Here is a 19,299-nt window from a genome sequence, read left to right on the forward strand (position 1 = left end):
TATCTATCTATCTATCTATCTATCTATCTATCTATCTATCTATCTATCCATTCATCTATCTACCCATCATATCCTTAAGGCAAATCTATCATCTAAAACCATGAATCTGTCAATCAGATAAACTAATAAATTCGCAGGGCAATTGTTCATCTTATAAACAGATACTCTAAAAAAAGTTTCCTCATGGACTTTCTTTGAATAGTTCTCCCCAGGAACATTAATATAATTCAGTTTATTTTTTAAAATGATTTATATGTATCTTTTTAGACTATGTCAATTATATCAAAGCACACGTTTATTTGACACTATGTTTGTGTCTGCATGCACTTATATATCTATATTTACTCTACATGTATGGTATTCTAAAAGTCTTAGTTCAGTCTAAAGATTGATAGATTCTTTATAATAAATTATAATTGCATATAATAAGTAATAACAATAACTCTGTATTATAAACTGAACTCCAAGAAGATGCAGAAAAAGTACAGGAGCACAGATTCTTTCAAATTATAGTAAAAGGAACCTTAAAGGTCATTTGGTCCAACCTTCTCATTTTACAGATATGGAAACTGAGGATCAGAGAAGTTAAATGGTTTTCTCAAGGTCTTACAGTAGTAAATTGCAACAGCTAGGATGTGAGCCCAGGTCATCCACAAGCTCAATCAGTTTTTCCACAGTACCAGAAGCTTTCCTCACTATAATTTTCTAGTTTATAAAGTTGGATCGATTCTCTCTGAATTCTTTAAAAAGCATCATGGAATTTTGTTGTTCTTCAATCATTTCAGTCATGTCCGGCTCTCCATAATCCCATTTAGGATTTTCTTGGCAAAGATACTGGAGTTGTTTCCCATTTCCTTCCCCAGCTTATTTTACAGATGAGGAAACTGAGGCAAACAGGGTTAAGGGACTTGCCCAGGGTCACAGAGCTAGTAAGTGTCTGAGGCTAGATTTGAACTCAGGAAGATGAGTCTGATTCCTAGCCCAGTGTTCCATACACTGGGACACCTAGTTGCCCTTCATGAAATTAGTTCCAGCTTAAAGAAACTCTTTCAAAAGAGACTCTTTTGACATTTCTAAATCTCTTGGTTGGAACTTAGTATGCATTTTCCTATATTAAATGATGTTACTAAAGGTCACTAGGCTCTGGGGCATTTTAATCCCTGAAAATAATTTTAATCCCTAAAATAGTGCAATCATTCTCATAAAAACTAAACCTCTGGATAAAAAAGGGGAATTCCTCTTCCTTCTTGTAGCTGTAGTGACTGCCAGGAAACATCTTTCCATTTGAACTAACCACTTGGCAATAGCATTTACATTGTGACCACTTGTTGTTCTAAAAGTCTATTAAGCCATCAAACCTCCCCAGTCCTTGACATGACTGGTATCATTTGTGTAGAATAGACTGGTTTTGTGTAGAATATTTATATGTCAGATGCTCAAAAGTTGGGGGTATTCACAATATGTGAGTCCAATGTATTTAACACTTCTATACTTAGGGGCTACTACATAAGAGCTTAAAATGGAAATGCTTCTGGGATGTGTCTTGGGTTTGTTCTGTCGCCACGCCCATAGATAGACTTCTTATCCACTCCTCTGCTCCCTAATGATGAAGGCTTTTCCATGACATCTGCTCATAGTGTCAACAACCACGAATAGCATACCAGATGTAATACATAGCAACTGTTGCCCTCGCCCCCAGCATTTCCAGTATCTTTTTTCACTATGATTTGAGAACTCTTTGAAACTATACAAAAGATTCTAAGGTACCCAGGCATGTAGCTTCGAAGGAAGTAAGGGATATGATTTAAAGATAGGTTCTCTATGATAACTATATATTCTTGATTCTCTATCTGTTTAGAGAACCATAGAATCCTAGATTTAGAGCTGAAGTGAACCTGAGGAAGGTCTGAGGTCCAAACTCTCTATTTTACAGATGGGGAAACTGAGGTCTAGCAAAGTTAATGTCTTGTCCAAGGTTAGATGGGTAACAAGGAAAACTTGCTTTATAAGCAGTTTAGGAGAATGCAACAACATTCTAAACCTCAAGACAAATTCAAAAAAAACCAAACACAGGTCTCATTTATGACGAAGATTTGCCTCTCTCCCTTTTTCTCCCTCTCTCTCCATTTAACACCATGTTTTCATTGGTATAGTGAACTTCTGGTGAGATGTCTTCTACCAGTGTAGATCCATAGCTATTCAGTCTTAGAGAATTGACTGGAGGCACTAAGAGGTTAGATGACTTGTCCAGGGTCATAAAGTCAGTACATCATATGAGGGACTTGACCCCAGCTCTTCCTGACTCTGAGATCAGTTCTTCATTTATTTCATGCTGTCCAAAGTCTCATGGCCCCATAATTCAATAGTTTTGACTTGGAATGACTATTAGAAATAAGTGGCATAAATATGATTAATGAGAATCTTTAGTGCTACTAACTTCTAACATCATGCTTATTTTGGCTTATAATAATCTGATGATCACAGATCTAGAAGGGACCTTGAACCCAGCTAGTGCAACCTCCTTATCATATAGCCAAGGAGACTAATAGGGTCTATGGAGGAGAAATGACTTGCCCAGGATCAACCAAGTAGCAAGAATATTTAAATCATCATACTTCAGAAGAGTATTTATTTTCTTTGAAAGGAATGAAAAGCATTGTAGTGAAAAAATGCCAAAGTCCAGGGCTCTGAGTTCTAATCCCAGCTCTGCATACTGTAGTACCTGTTTGACTTTGTACACATCATTCATCTCTTTGGACCTTTTCCCTTGTTTATAAAATGAATGGCTTGGGTCAGATAATTTCAAAGGCTCCCACTAGCTCTAAATCTATTATTACATGAAATAATGGGTCCTTTCCCTTTCTAACTAGCTGGACAAGTTCTTTGGTAATCCGTGAAAAGTCAGCCATTTTGTTTCTTATATTGTGTTTGAACCCAGCATCCTTTAGCAAGTATCTGAAAAGTTGAAAAGTCTCTTTTCCTTTTCATCGATCAGGTGCTTCAGTTACTTGTCAAGCATCTTTTGCTTTACCATGCTTTCAGTTTCTCTTGCTTCTTGCCAAGGAAGGTGTGAGCAAAGCTACAAGAAAGCAGCAAACTGAAATTGATTGTGAACCTGATCTGAGAGGAAACAAATTCACTTCACTCACACATGGTACTGCTAAGCTGGAAAACTGGCTTTACCTCACTTTCATTGAGAGCCTCTGGAAACCCTTAGAAATGAATGCCTAGGTATTTGTACTTGGCATTAAACTCTCTACTGGCTGTGAATCTGAAATTCTTTTAAGGATAGAGTTTCTTCTAAGATACCTCTCTTTTAATGAATATTTGGAAATTTTCAGTTGTTGCCTCAAGATCATGAATCGTACTGTTCCATACTTTTCTGTATTACAGTTCCCATTTTTATATCATTCAAGGGTTTTCAAAGTGCTTTATGTAAATTATCTTATCTAAGCCAATTATCTATATATAGAAAAGTACTTTTGAATAAGATGAGACTATTTAGCAAAGTTGGTTGGTTACCAGGTATTATAGATAGATACTTTATTTTAATTGAACCTCTGCCCAAAATTGGTACTGAGAAAGAGAGGATGGTTGTGATTTCATTGTGTTGAAAAGTTTGGAATTCATCATTTGACATCATGAAAAGGGATCAATGCATTTTATAAATTAGTTAGAACACATTACTATAATAAATTATCTTTTTAAAAATATAAATTATAAGCATATTTTTTTCTTTTAATGATGAAGATTATATTCCTTAGAGATGGGCAGTCACCAAGTAGCCTGAAGCTAGATCTATCCAAGGACTGACTTTGGCAAATAGAACATTTGGGAACAATGAAAGTATTCTTCTGTTCCAATTTTTGAATAAAAACATTACAAAAGCAACCCAGCAGAAACCATCCTGGCACTTAATATTTACATGAATTTAAGCTGGATTGTAAAAAATATTTGAAAAATAATTTGTATTTTTTCAGGGGGAAAAAAGCTATTTTGTTTGTCAAATAATTCCAGAGGCTATATTAAATACACACTGATTTATTAAACTGAAGCGATGATCATGGTATTTGAGCTTTCCTTCTTTCTTACTATATTTTGGTTAGACAAAGTATTTCAATACAACTGCATTCTCAGGGGCTTACACAAGAATGTCATGAGTTCATCATGTCTTTAGTCAATTGGAAATCGTTGCTACAGAAGATAGTCATTCTTCCCCTCCCCCCCCAATAAGAAAGATGCCTTGACTTAGTATATCATATGACAGAGTGTCCAAATGACTCAACATCTCTGTGATTAAGCTCTCTTGGAAAGAAATTTTCTCTCTTATCCATAATTCTCTTGTATTACTATTATATGCAATGAGACACTTTTAAAATGTCATAGAGTGTTCTTGTTAATTAGGTATTAAGTAATGATTTTCCCTTTAAAAAGAATTGTTCTGTAGGATTAAAAAAGCAAGAAGAAATGAATATTGCAAACTGAGTATATTATCTACTTTAAAGTTCACTAAAACATTTGGTTGAATGTGTATTATCAGCTACGCAGATGGGAATTTTAAAAAATACCATTTTACATGTTTTGAACTGAAGTTATGCTAGTCTTAGATACCAACTATTAATATTAAACCTTAAAAAAATGTATCTGTAAACTTTCTCTCTGACTCTTTTCTGTCACCTCTATTTCAACAAAGGCTTTACTTAACAAGTTTCTCAACAGTTTCTTCATTGCCTGTATTAGAAAACATATTTCCCTTCTGATCTTCGTTGATTTCTTCTGACATAGAAGATCAATGCCTTTTTCCTCCTCAACACATTCTTTAAACTACATTTTTAGTTTTTCAAATACTTGGTTTAGTTTAATCTCCACAAACATTCTTACAGTATCTTTGAAGGAGACTTGAAGGGGAAAGGAGGCAGTAATCAAACTCTCCCTGGCTATTGGATGTTCTTAGACCCCACCATTTTTTTTTTTTGCTTTTTGGAGTGGGGAAGGCTGGGCAGTTGGGATTAAGTGACTTGCCCAAGGTCACATGGCTAGCAAGTGTTAAGTGTCTGAGGCCAGATTTGAACTCATGTCCTCCTGACTCCAGGGCCAGTGCTTTGTTCACTGTGTCACCTAGCCACCCTGACCCCACCAATTATTTAATAGTCTTTAAACAAATATACTAAAATTCTAGACCATTAACTACACCAATGGATCCACATTTGTATACGCAAAACAAAAAATCAAGATTTAGAGCTCGTGGAAGAAACTGAATCCAAACCCCTCATTTAACTAGGGAGCACAAGTAATTTGTCTAAGATAGCACAGGTCTTCTGACTCCAAATTTATCATACTACATGTTACAGCATGCTACCTCCACCTATCACTGATTTTGTAGAGGGTCTTTAAGCTGCCATAATTTGACTATACCAGAGCAATTTAAATTAAGCCTAGGAATGATTTTTATTTCTTCTCTAAGCCTAGTTTCTAAATCACTATGGACACTTCCACATTATTATCTTTGAATGCAAGAGGCTTCAGAAAAAAAATCAACTTGAATTTTTCTTTTCTGTCCCATACCCCATATGGGGCCCAATTCTATCTGCTAGATCTCTAGGCCTTGCCCATCAGTAAAGTCAGGTGTCCTGCCACTGAGCACTCCTCTATTAAAAGTTATTCCACTTTCCAAAAATATATATGCTCTCTTTGTAAAGAATGTTAACCAACATATTTACTTACCCACTGGATAAATGTTGTGTGACTGTTAGCTTATCTTTCTTACATTGAAATCATTTAGAAAATAGGGGCCACGTTTATTCAACTTTGTTCATTTAACTATAACTTAGAGGCTCACTACCCCCATGTACTGTATAAGGTGCTGTTAGGGATATAAGCTCATGCAAGTCATTTTCCACATACTCAGACAGCTTTCAAACTCACTTCCACAACAACTAACACAATCCTATATGAAGATAACAAACAGCATGTGCATAATGATTCACTATTAAGGCAGACGTCCAAATACAGGGTGAAGAGAAAAGCATCAGAGAGTCTTGGACATATGAAGAAAAATACCTCTGGAATATTTATAAGGAGTTCTATTAAAATCAAGAACAATTTTGAATTAACCTAAACAGCAATACAGCCAACCAATAAGTTTCATGGGAATGAAGGGGATAGTTACTGAAGGATAATCAGACACTGCTTGTATGTTTAATAAAATCCTTCTGTTTTCTCCAAAATGAGAAAAAGGGACTAGAAGCTAAAACATGGTGGAGCAGGAATCATTCAGGATGCAGAAAGCAACTTTTTCTAGTCATTCTTCCTAGAAAACATTCTGATTAAATTTGATGTTTCCTCCTTGAGTAAAATCAATCTCTAGTCTTGAGGTCAATAAACTGTTGGATCAGTGGCTTCTATTAGTCTTCACTGCACAGCCTTGTCCATGTAGTGATTCTAGCCAACCAAGCCCCATCCCCTGATGTCCCCTGAGGACAAAGAAAAGCTTTGGACAATCACCACCCTAACACATCCTGAAGATCTCTGATGACAGTATGAAGATCTCCACTACTTACTAAGGTAGTTTGCCTATTCCACTTGTGAACAGCTCTAACAACTAGACAAAAACTTTCCCTGTATTAATGAACATTTTCCTTCATTATCCTTTTGCAGTATTTCATCCTCTTTTTCTTGTTCAAACTATTGAGAGTTGTGGAGGAGATTATTAAATGATGGTGACATGGTCCACTAGAAATTTACATTATCTAACCTCAACTGGGTCATTACCACTGCTTAGAATTTCTTTTATTCCTCTTCTTGTCAAGGTTAGTTCTTCATGAATAAGATTACTATGAATGAGACCTTTGTTTTGATACTGTTTCTTTTTTTAAATTATTGTGAACTTGACAATAATCAGCAAACACAAACTTTTCAGTCTACATAGAACAAGAAAGAGGACTGAATACAAAATTGTGATTATTTGTTGATGTCTGTGTTTGTTGATAATTCTCAAGTTCACAATAAAAAAAGAAAAATTTTTTAAAAAGATCCATACCATAAAACACCTCCTTCCTGTTAACCTTGTTGATGAGGAGTTAGCTTAAACAAAGAGAAGACAAAATCTCCAACCCAATGTCACCTGACTTATGTGTTTCTACTTGAGAAAATATATTATAGAATGATAAAATTTTAGAGCTGGAAGAGAGTCTAAAGGTCATATAGTCTACCTATAACATAAGTTTTTATTTCTCACAGGGCATGACTGAAACATTATCCTCAGTGGGGCCCTCATCATTGCGAATTCAGAAGAAAGATCATGAATTATGAGGACAAAGAAAAGCTTTGGACAATCACCATCCTAACACATCCTGAAGATCTCTGATGACAGTATGAAGATCTCCACTACTTACTAAGGACTTGTGGACATTTCTAACAACTAGACAAAAACTTTCCCTGTATTAAACCATAAATCTATAACATTGCTATAACATTCATCCTAATGATGAGCTTGGGGTCCCAACCAAATAACATTGAAGAAGCCGTGCTATCCTGCTTTCAAATGGACAGTATCTGCACATATTACCAGTAAATCAGTCTTTGAAGACAAAAAATTAGGACCCCCCCCCCAAGTCTTTTCTTCTGTAGGCTAAACATTAGCAATTTATACAATTAACCGTCTGTAAAATAGTTTTAGGTCTCATCACCCAAGCTGCTCTCTCCTAACCAACTCCAGTTTATCAATGTCTCTTCCTGAAATTAGATATTAAGAACTGAACATAATATTCCAATCAACTAATCATCAAACCTACTACATGCCAGGCATTATGCTAAGCACTGGGGATGAAAAAAGAGGTTGAAGACAGTCCCTGCCCTCAAGGAGTTCACAAACACGAGCTGACCATTTGTACCATCACTTTCCTTAATTTGGACACTCTACTTGTATAGTATAATGTACTATAAGATATCACTGCTCATTATAGCCTATCACACTAAAGCATAATAGTATAATAGCATTGTATAGTATTGCATTGCCCAATACTGCATAGGATAGTATAGGAAAATTCATAGTGTAGCATATACTTATAAATGTAGCTCAAAATGCAGTTCATTTTTTTCTGTCACATCACACAAATGATTGCTTCTAAACTTGTAATTTACTAAGACCAAAAGATCCTTTTCACCGTAACCTTTATCCAGCCATGCTTGTTCTCCTTTGATATTCATGGAACTATTTTTTATTGCAGCAACTTTATATTTCTCTCCATTAAACTTGATTGTTTTAGATTCAGCCATTTCTAGCCTTTCACAAGCCTTTTGTATCTTTACTCTATCATCTATTATCTTAGCCCTCTCTCCCAGTTTTTGTTCAATCACAGATTTTATCAGAATGTCATTCATGTCTAGTCATTGATAAAGACACTGAACAGGGAAGAGACATAACAGAGACCTCTAGATGGACCTTATCCATTAATCACTCCTACTGAACACATGGAAATACTGTCATTCCAAATCACATTTGCCAACTTTTTGAAAAAAGAGCCAAAAAAAAATCCCAGAGTTTCACTAGGAGACTCAGCTACCTTAATCATATTCTGTCTACATTTTTCAAGCCTAGAATACCATGATATTCTGAAGTGAACCTAAAAGGTAAGTGAACCTATCCTATATTTGCTTACATTAAAGTCCTAGTCCTGTAATCCATATAACCATTGAGTTGATATCATTTGAAAGAGAAATGTGAATCTAATCTGATTCATTATTTCTGTGAACTAATGCCACATACAGATCTCAACTATGGAAGGACAGAAATGGGCAAATAGGATATAATAAAACTCCCAGGACATTCTTCATGTACCTTTGCATTTGGTGAATAGTCATTGTAAATCCTATCTTTAGGCTTAATTCTGTGATATAAACAGGGTCCTTTGGAGGAATGGCTTAGTCTAGTGGGTAAAGAAGGCAAGTTTCTGGTCCTCAATGCCACAGGAGGGTGGATGCAGTCCACAAAACGATTCACCTGTCCCAGAGAGTAAACCTTGTTTGAACATATATCCTAAAATAACTCTCAGGTAGATCGAGCTCCCTAAGCTAAAGCACGACAATTCAAGCTTTTGCCCATTCAGAGAAGAAAGGACAGATCATCCTGTTTCTTGCCAATGGCAGGATGTTATTTTCCTTTTGATAAAAAGAGATTTTATGTAAGTCTCAAGTATGTGTCACAGAAGGAATGGATAAAGGGTGGGTTGTAGTGAGTCAAAGTATTTTCATAGAGTCATGGAATGAGTCATGTCTCATGGCTTTTTTTTTTTTTGCCTTTATGAGCATAATTGCAGCTGAACAGTAGTTCGGACCTGTGTGGTGTGGTATCTACTCCAACGGCATTACTCACCTTAAGATCACGATGGACTACCCCCATCTGATGGCAATGAAGCACAGCCTCCAGGATCTGCTGAATGCAATGACTGCATGCAAACACCAGGGGGCGTGTGTTAGTTCCAAGCTTACACTCACTATCTGTATACCCTCACAGACATTGGGTTAAAGTATAAAACTAGTCAACTACTGGGGATGCAAGAAAGCATCTCCAGATGTCTACACATATTGCTCAGAAGAATTGGGATCCTGCCTGCCACGTGTTGCCAGGTTTTGTGCTCAAAAGAATGATTAATATGGGCTTCTTTTGATTTCATGGAGGAGCTCAGGTCCATTGGAAAAGCTCTTTAGAAAAAAAAAATCAAATTAAAAACAAAACCCAATTGCATATTTTTTCTTGAAAAAGAAGTGTTCTGGGATATATAAATTTAGTCCTCCTCCCCATTTTTCCAATCATGTGTTAAAATCTCCATAATTAGTGAATTTTAGACGATTAACTCCCCATGTTTTCATTTAGGTGGCAATTATTACCTCTTGCCTGAGAGGGTCTTTCAGGCTCAAATGGAGCAAATGTGTGGCCAGTTTTTCTGCTACTGTAACCCATGGTCTCAGAACAGAAGTGGTGTTTAAATCCACAGGCAGACAGACATACATCACAGCTCAGGGGTATCTCTAGGTCAGTGCTGGACAACTGATGAAATTTCCCCTTGCCCTGGATTGTACTGAGAAGTTGAATCACTTGTGTTACATCTCTAATTGCTAACCTAAAGATTAATTTCTTTAAAAAAAGTTTCCTTTTGCTGTGATGTATGCTTAGCCTGTGGATGAGCAAACTGGAAAAAAAAAACATCATGCAGTTTTTTTGGTCATTTAGTCATTTGGGGGGAAGAGGGGAAGGCAAGGGGTCCATATTAGATACCCACCCTCTGCCCTTCCCCAGAAAGCTTCTGGTTATCAGACTTATAGGCTTCATATACTGACCTTCAGGTCCCTGTGAACTATGCCATTTAGGTGACAATGATTTACGCTTTCTAGAATCTGCTGTATACAATGACTGCAAAGAAATAAGGGCAGAATGGAAGGGAGAACATTTTAAAGGCACATAATCACATCAAATATGAAATAAAATGGGAGTTAAAAGGAAACAAACAAACAAACAAACACAAATTATATTTCTTCTGGAGTCTTTGAATTTGACACCAAACTGGGATTGGATTGTGCTAAATAAAGCAATTTCTGGTTCTAACAAAAAAGAAAAGACAACTAGACAGAGAATTTGTGACATTATCAGATAAAACAATTTGTGCTCTTCATTCATTGCATACAAATCGACTAGCATGTACATGTCTGTAGAGAAACCATATTTTTCTCCAAAGAAAGAGATTTCATTAAAACTTCCCATAACAATAATCCTGGGAAATTGTGAAGTGACGGACAGATTGGAAATTGGCATTTCTCATGCACAGAGTAAACTGTTTAAAATCTGAGGTCACAAGGAAACATAGGTCTTCAAACAGGAGGAGAAACATGGATGAAGTGGGGTAAAAGTGAAACAAAAGGGGAAAAAATGAAGTACTCATCTTTCTGAAGTGAAAGAAGGTTCTTTCATAGATGGTTAGGGAAGAAACCAATGCTAGTCACCAAATAGCACAGGCAAAGTTTTGGTCAAAGAAGCTCTGGTTTTTAATTCCCCCATCCCCACCCCCACCCCATGGGCTCTGGGATATGGCAAAGGTAAAGAGGGTAGGGTTGGTTTTATTCTTTTTATTTTATAAATGCTTAACTAAAAAAAAGACCTAAGAGAGCAACAATAAATGCTAAAAGTCATAAACCTCACAGAAACAGCAAAGGAAAACTTATTATTAAAAGCTTATTATTACTCTGTCAAAATCCATGACTTATTTTATACTTGTCACAGGCCCGCTGATAACAAATGCTATTAAACTAGGGGGAAAACCACTGACTGGCACCTATATAGTGCCTGCTATTAGCTACCAATTAACACACTGACATTTTGAACATGTCAGTCACACGTAAATTTTGTTATGCAACTCATATAAAGGTGGGGATGGAGCCATTTTCACTCCTCTTATTTAGGACAGGAATAGAGACTAGAGAACTGTGATTTCATTTATAGGGGAAACTTCCAGGTGAGGAAATTCTCTCCTTTAGTGAAGGCTGGTATCTTCTCTGCAATTTATAGTCTCAGAGAATTGCCCAGAGGTAAGAGATTAAGAGACTTTTTCAGGGTCACATGTCTAGTATCTATCATTTAAAATGATAACATTGAAAATTTACTAATTCAATTAATACATAAAACTGTACTTTTTTTTTGAGGAAAGCAGGGCAACTGGGGTTAAGTGGCTTGCCCAAGGACACATAGCTAGTAAGTGTTAAGTATCAGGTCAGATTTGAACTCAGGTTCTCCTGACTCTAGGGCCGGTGCTCTATTCACTATGCCACCTAGCTGCCCCTAAAACTGTACTTCTACAAAGCAAATTGTACCTTTAATAAATTATGTTGCAATCATATAGCCACATTAAAATAGAAAAAAATGATCATGGTCTTTTAAAAGCAACTCAGTTAACAGGACAACAAACACACCTTTGCATTTGTATTCTAGATGGCTATTTTAAAAAAATTATATGGCATTTATAAGTGACTGCAATTATTTAATGTTTTATATGGCTATTCCCATTTAAGGCTACACAAATTCTCATATCACTTTCTGAACAGTGTTCATCTCATTACTTAAAAAGAAATGCATGATTCTTTTTGTAAATGATCCTAAAATTTATTTCTTAAGTCTCTAATGCCAATGTAACTTTATATGAAACTACCTTATTTTAATGAATACATTCATTCTCAAAGGTATAAAGGAATTTTTTAAAAACATGTAATAATAAAGCAAATTAGTAATAATGCACTTTCAAGATAAATTTGTCATGAAATCTGTGGTCAAAATATGGACAGGAATGGGTTTATGGGCTTATTTCTAAAGGCTGTCTGTGGGTGATCCTGAATGTGTACAATGGATTGTTTGATGATCTTTTCTGAGGACTAGGTCAAAGATTTAAAGACAGGACACTAGAAGTTTTTTCTTCTTTTGTGAAATAACACTCAAAAGTGAGTCTTAGAGAGTCACAGGATTTAAAGAAGACATTTCCTGTCTATTTTCTTACCAACAAAAATATTTGTTAATCTTCTGCTCCATGAGGAATAAGAGAAAAATAAAAGAAAACCTTTCCAGGCAAGTCTTCTACAAATTTGATTTATGTTGGGATGGGAGAAGAGAATGTCTCCTCTCTTTTGTGCCTTAACTATACTTCTCCTACAATAATTTGCTACTTTGAATACTGAAGGATGAAACATGTATGAAGGTCTCTGGCTTCATGGGAATAATTCTCCATCAGACATATGTTGATGATATTTTAAAAATTCAGAATATTTCCCACCTCTGAGTTGAAGTGATGAGAGTCAATTTCAGTTTATACTTGTCAGTTTAAGTGTTAATGCTCACTCTAAACTTCTCAGATGGAATGATTTGAGTTCTAAAGACAACTGTCTTTCACACTCCAAATGTCTCCGGTCTAAATTTGCTTATAACTCTAAGCAGAGTGCCTTATACATAGTACATGCTTCATAAATATTTGAGTTGAAATATCACTGATGGGATTTGTCTAATGAAGGTCCTAAGACAAAATTTATAGGAAATGAGTTGTCTTTTCTACTTTTCTCCAACAGCAAGTAGGCATATGGTCATCTCCAAAACTGGTTTTGGTGGTATTGATGATGATGCCATTTTTGTTTTCTTTGGTAAAAACAAACAAATAAAGCAAAAGCTGACTCCCCACTTAAACCATTGTTAATTACTGGGAAGCTTCATCCAACCATGGCAATATTGTAAAAATTCCCTATTTAAAAAATCAAGTGGAGGTTGTATTTAATTAGTCCTATAAAACACTTCAAGTAGTATCAATTCCCTCTACAATGTTAAAAAGCAAATTGGAGCTAAATTTGAAAAAGAAGTTTGAATTATTAAGTGGGGTATGTGTATGCATGTATATATACATACATGCAAGTGTTTATTCATGGGATAAAAGAAGCTATTGTCTGTTGTCACCCATAGCTACTGAATATAAAAGAATTCAAGTTGGGGCGGCTAGGTGGAACAGTAAATAGAGCTCTGTCCCTGGAGTTAGGAGGACATGAGTTCAAATCTGGTCTCAGACACTTAACAATTACTAGCCATGTGACCTTGGGCAAGTCACTTAACCCCAATTTCCCTGCCTTCCCCCATCCAAAAAGCAAATAATAAAGAATTCATATCAACCAATGTTCCAGGACAACATTCTATGTGGTAACCATATGAATAACATGTATATGTATAAGTAAGACTATTTTATTCACTATACTTTCAGTGATGGGGTGGAGGGACAAATATTCCTTACTGTGTCAGGATTTCAAGATAAGGACATAGGCTTACACATCGACTTAGAGCTAGAAGGTATTTGGAAGCAGGTTTAAGTACGTGCCTAAAGAGGTTGGAATATTAATGAGAACAAGAATTTAACTGTAGAACAGAGGGATGTTTTCCCCCTAAAAAAAAGGGCATTACTATAGAACCTCAGAATGTACAGATGTCAGTAGGGAGGCACTGATGTTGAGAAAAGGCCAAGGTATCTCAATATTATTTCTCAAGGGCACCAAGTATGAGATGACTCTGTCCATGTTAACACAAATAACATGATTCCAAAGGCCAAATGTAAACATGGATGTTATGAAGGAGTCACTTACCTGGCATCTGCTTCACTGTAATATTCTCTTGCCACTATGTCCTCAAAGAGCTCACCACCTGTGACTCTGCAAAGACAAATAATGTAGCAAATTGAGGAAAAAAGTCAACAAACCTACTTTTAGATTTTTAAAAAGAAATCACTCTGCATTGAGAATTTGTCCCCATCAGTATTCTAAGTAAACTAACAAAATTATCTCGGCCGCATATAGAAAATGAGGATGATTTTAAAGGAATATCAGAATTTGAGGTGGCTTTCATGACGCTTACAGATTTTGCAGAGGTGCAGTCTACTGCAGCTATTCTCATGTTGTTGGCCTGTCCCTCCATCAGTGGGCTTAGGAAACAAAATCATCCACCTGTCTCATAGAAACCAATTTCTTCATCCCCCAAGGGTACCAACATTAACAGAATTCAAAAGAGAAGTTCATATGTTAAATTATATTAGATTCATATATAAAATAATATAGTATATTAAATTGCTTTTATGTATTTAATATATGCTTTAATATATTTTAATGTAATTTTAAGTATTACATTATTTTTGGCCCAATGTTGGCTTTCCTATGTGCTGCCATGTGATATTTTTTTTTAGATCGCAAATGTGTGGGAAACTGAAAAGGCTTTTTTGGGGTCAGATTGGAGATTTTAGTCATGGAAGGAACTACTGCTCTCAGTGTGGAAACTCCCTCTGCTGCTGCACAGTAGTTACTTGCCTATAACTGATGGTATCAGACTATTGCTGAGGGCACTGAGAAGTCAATCGATTTTCTTATGGTCACAATCAGTATATGGCAGTTAGGTTTTAAACCTGGTCTTCCTAATTCCAAGGGCATTTCTCTAAAAAATGACACCAATATGCCTCAAAGACACATGTTAAGCAAAGAGGAATGTCTCCATTCCTCATTGGGCAGCTGTAAAAACTAAATTAAAAATGAGTAAAGATTTTTATCCAGTTGGACTCTAGAGAGTCAGTTCTTCCTGTTAATTAGGTAAGTCAGGTTTGCTGATCTTAGGAGCCAATGTGTAAGACAGCTAGCCAAACAGAAATAATACTTTTCATCTAAGTCTCAAATTGATACTAAATTAATACTAAGTCTGAAATTGATAACTAAACTCTTTAAGGAAATATGAAACACTGATTTTGCAAAACAAACAAACAAATAACAAAACACTTCAGCAGCATGTTTTCAACCTGCAATATATTGGCTGTCCATCACTGGGCAAGTCTGGTTAGTGTGCTGTAAGACTAGAAAAAACAGAGAAGGTGCTCACCTGATGTTGTCAAGGAATCTATCACTGACTGCTGTTTACACCAACGAAATCTTAGGCCCACACTCCTCTCTGACTGTATCCTTACTATATGCAATGTGGAGGGAATTCTGATTTTTATGATAATCAATATGATATGTATAATGGATATAGAAATAGATTAGATTTTTGTAAAAATCAGAATTCAGGGGGATGGAGCCAAGATGGCGAAGTAAAATGAAGAACTTGTCTGAGCTCCCACCCCAACCACCTCCAATGTCTATAAAATATGACTCTAAACAAATTTTAGAGCTACAGAACCCACAAAATGACAGAGAGAAACAAATCTCCCACTTGAAGGCAGCCTGAAAGGCCAACAGGAAGGGTCTATTGCACAGAGCTAGGAGTAAAGTGCAGTCCTGCATGAGCCACATAGTCCCAGACCCAGGGCGGCCCTGACCAGTGGCACAGATCAGCCAGAGCAGATTTTAGGAGAATGAATCACTGGTAGCTATGGCAGTTTCAAGATTTCTCAACTCATAAATGCCAAAGAAAAAGCAAAAGGTCAGCGGGGAACTCTGTTGGAACCAGTTGACAGAAGATTGCAGTCCAGCCCTTGCCTGCAGGGCAAGAGGCAGTGGAGGTGCTGCTGTTGCAGCTGCTGCCATGTGGCTGCCTCTGGAGCTCCTGGCCTGCATTTCATAGGGAGACCAAGCAGGTAATCACTCTTGCTTTGACCTGCTTGTATCTGTATCATGGTTTTGGGTGGTGGTCCTGGGGTGTATGGCCAGTGTGCCAGAGCTTGGGGTGTCTGTAGAGAGGGTACCCTCCTCATATCTCTGACAAAATATGCAAAAACCCCAGTGATTTGGGACACAGCTCTCTCCACTCTAGAAGCAAAGTTCTACCATGGCAAAAAGCTCAAATCAAGTAATTGGTTGGCAAGATGAGTAAGCAGAGGAAGCACAATCAGACCACAGAATCCTTTTTTGGGGACAAAAAGGATCAAAACATGGAACCAAATCTTAGGCCCACACTCCTCTCTGACCATATCCTTACTGTATGCAATGTGGAGGGAATTCTGATTTTTATAATAATCAATATGATATATATAATGGATATACAAACAGATTAGATTTTTGTAAAAATCAGAATTATTGTTGAAGTCAAATGAAGTCAATGAAAAAACTCCTGCATCAAAAACTTCCAAGAAAAATATGAACTGCTTATAAAAATCAGAATTCCCTCCACAACCAATATTAAAGTAATCTAAAAACCACAGTAATGAAAAACTATTTTAGCACCAGTGGAAACTACTCAACAGCATGATTCTAAAACAACATTTTGCAGAGTTCAGTTATAATGATACTATATCAAATGATATATATTTGACACAGAGTCCAATGATTACATGATTCTAAGTTGTAGCTGCCATGTTTCATTTGGTATTGCTAGCTAATCTCCTCTTCCCTAATCTGTTTCCTAAAGGAAAAGAGTGGGAGAGAACATTGGAATTAGACATTGGAACTGGACAAGTTAGGTAAGCTTTTCCACTGGCCAGCCCCCTTCACCCTGCATATTGTACTTGAAACATTTGTTAATATTGATTTAATTTGAATTTTGTTTATTCTGTTCAAAATCTTCTTAAGAGATACATTTGAATGTATCCTTAAAATTCTAGGAAAGTATAGGTGTATACATACAATAATCTTTATAATATCTATTCAATATCAATTCTATTTTCCTGTTGTAGTACTTACTACCCCAATTTGTAATTCTGTACCTCCCACCTCCAGCAAAACAATCATGGAAATAAAGAACTTGGTAGGCTAACATGCCAATAAAATGGCAGAAGACATGGGGAGTTTGGGTAGAACTGCCTTCTTTGATGAAAGCTTAGAGACAGGACAATGGACTGGTAAGGTCACTAGACTACCCATGAAAGGATGTGAGCCTCAACAGTGTTCTGTGGTTTAACCTATGAGTTCATACATTTACTAGTTGTGTTACCCTGGGCAAGTCACTTCACCCTGTTTGCTTAGTTTCCTCATCTGTAAAAGGAGCTGAAGAAAGAAACGGCAAACCACTCTAGTACAAGACAACACCAAAATGGGGTCATGGATAGTCAGACATTATTGAAACAACTAAGCAACAACAAATATTTGTAGTATGAGAGGGTTGGAGTGACTAGATTATTTTTTAGGTCCCTTTCTAGCTCTAAATGAAAGTAGACAGGGGTGGGACTTTAGAGTCAGGAGCTCTGAATTTGAGTTGCACCAAAGGTACTTTTTGCTTATAAAAATGACTAAATTCATGTGTGACCCTGGGAAAATTGTTAAAATCACTCTGTCTCAGTTTCCTAATCTGTTAGACAGTAAATTAAATCATACTACCCACTGTAATGGCAAGTAAAGGAGTGCTTGGCACCTTGTTTCAGTTATTGAAGTATTTAGCACCTTGTTTCAGTTCTTCAATTGCCTTTGAGCCCCACCTGTGATTTGAAGGTGGGAGGAACTTGGTGACGCAACAGGAAGGGTGGAACAGGAAGGTGAACCACTATATAAAAGTAGGAGCACAAACTGGAACAGAGTAGAACTGGGAAGGAGAACACTTGTGGTAGTTGGCACTGTTTGTCTCTTCTGTCTGTGTTGATTTCTATTTGTATACTTTGTTAGACAGAAGCCTTCTGTCTGTTGTTTGTATTACTTTGTCAGATAGAAGGACTCTATCTGCTGAATTGTTTTACTTCGTCAGACAGATACACCCAGTCTGTTGACTTGTGTTGATTTCACAAGCAGAAAGTGTATCACCAGAAGGTGATAGTGCCAGCAATGTGTGTGAATATTGTTGTAATTCTGCTAAGCTTGATGTGTGTATATATTGTTGTGGCTCTGTTAAATTTTCCAAGGAACAGAAAGGGCTTGAGGTGGACTGGTGACGGTGACCTTCGAACTGGGACAGGAACTGCAACAGGAGCTCAGAACTGCCTACCTGTGAGTCCAGGTGATGTTTGGGTGAATTTGGATAAGAGCTGGGACTTGGAAGAGGATCCATGAAATTTGGGAGCAGCCCCAAGTCAAGATGAAAGGACCTTTCCTTGGGTACTTAGTGCTGACTGATAAGATCATGATGTACTGTGACCTAGGGGTTGGAGAACTTTGTACTTTGTACCCCTTAAGGAAGATTGAGTTAAGGGTGATGGGAAGCTAGTCTCCGATCAAGAAGACTTTCTGACAGATTAGATTTATACAATGTGACCTAGCGGTTGAAGACCTTTTTACTTTGTATCCCTTAAGGATCCCTGAAGGATGACTGAATTAAGGACCTACAGCATGATATCTTTTGTTAAAGAATACGTAGCCACTTTAGTGATAAGTTGTTATGTTATATCGTTGTGGATGCTATACTTTGGTTTATGTGAATATTTTGCTTTAGTTTACTGCTGAATAGAGAATTCACTATACTGTGTGAACAGAACCTTAAAGCTATTGATAGCAACAATCCTCTGGAAAGCTCCTTGCGCTTAACTTTACACCTGCCTTACAGTGTAGTGGGAAAAATGCCTTGTAAACCTTTTTAAGATGCTATCTACATATGAGCTGCCATTCAATCCTATGATATGATAGACATGCTATATTTGTCATAATCTTGAAAGGGATAGAGATAGGTAATGGACCTTTGATTTCATTGGTATAGGAAACTCTGGTAAAGAAACTTCTACCAATGAAGGTCAGGATGTTCTCTGCAGCCTATAGTCTAAGTTACCCAATGCAACAAAAGAGGTGACTGAAGTATCTAGGGTCACACAACTAGAATATGTCAAAGACAAGACACCTTAATCCTATAAAATGCCTGACACATTTATTTAACAAATCACAATACTTAGTATTGCTGTA

The 19,299-nt window shown here is 36.6% G+C and overlaps 1 protein-coding gene across 6 annotated transcripts in view; it reads right to left on the reverse strand.

Annotated features, from left to right (window-relative positions):
- CAMK2D (calcium/calmodulin dependent protein kinase II delta) overlaps positions 1–19,299 on the reverse strand; it is a 363,589-nt gene that overhangs the window by 95,736 nt on the left and 248,554 nt on the right. For 3 of the 6 annotated variants that reach the window (XM_069095418.1, XM_069095429.1, XM_069095424.1), the window contains exons 5-6: positions 14,155–14,220; positions 10,339–10,411 (exon numbers count right to left, since the gene is read on the reverse strand). In XM_069095418.1, the coding sequence (XP_068951519.1) occupies positions 10,339–10,411; positions 14,155–14,220 (139 nt within the window). Of the gene's footprint in view, positions 1–9,373; positions 9,447–10,338; positions 10,412–14,154; positions 14,221–19,299 lie in introns of all 6 variants that reach the window. The other 3 variants (XM_069095453.1, XM_069095444.1, XM_069095434.1) reach the window with 1 other exon arrangement.

Source organism: Petaurus breviceps, unplaced genomic scaffold (genome assembly GCF_028583685.1).
Source record: "Petaurus breviceps papuanus isolate PSGF00001 unplaced genomic scaffold, PetGlider_PUasm1.0 126, whole genome shotgun sequence".
In the NCBI taxonomy this organism is placed as follows: domain Eukaryota; kingdom Metazoa; phylum Chordata; class Mammalia; order Diprotodontia; family Petauridae; genus Petaurus; species Petaurus breviceps.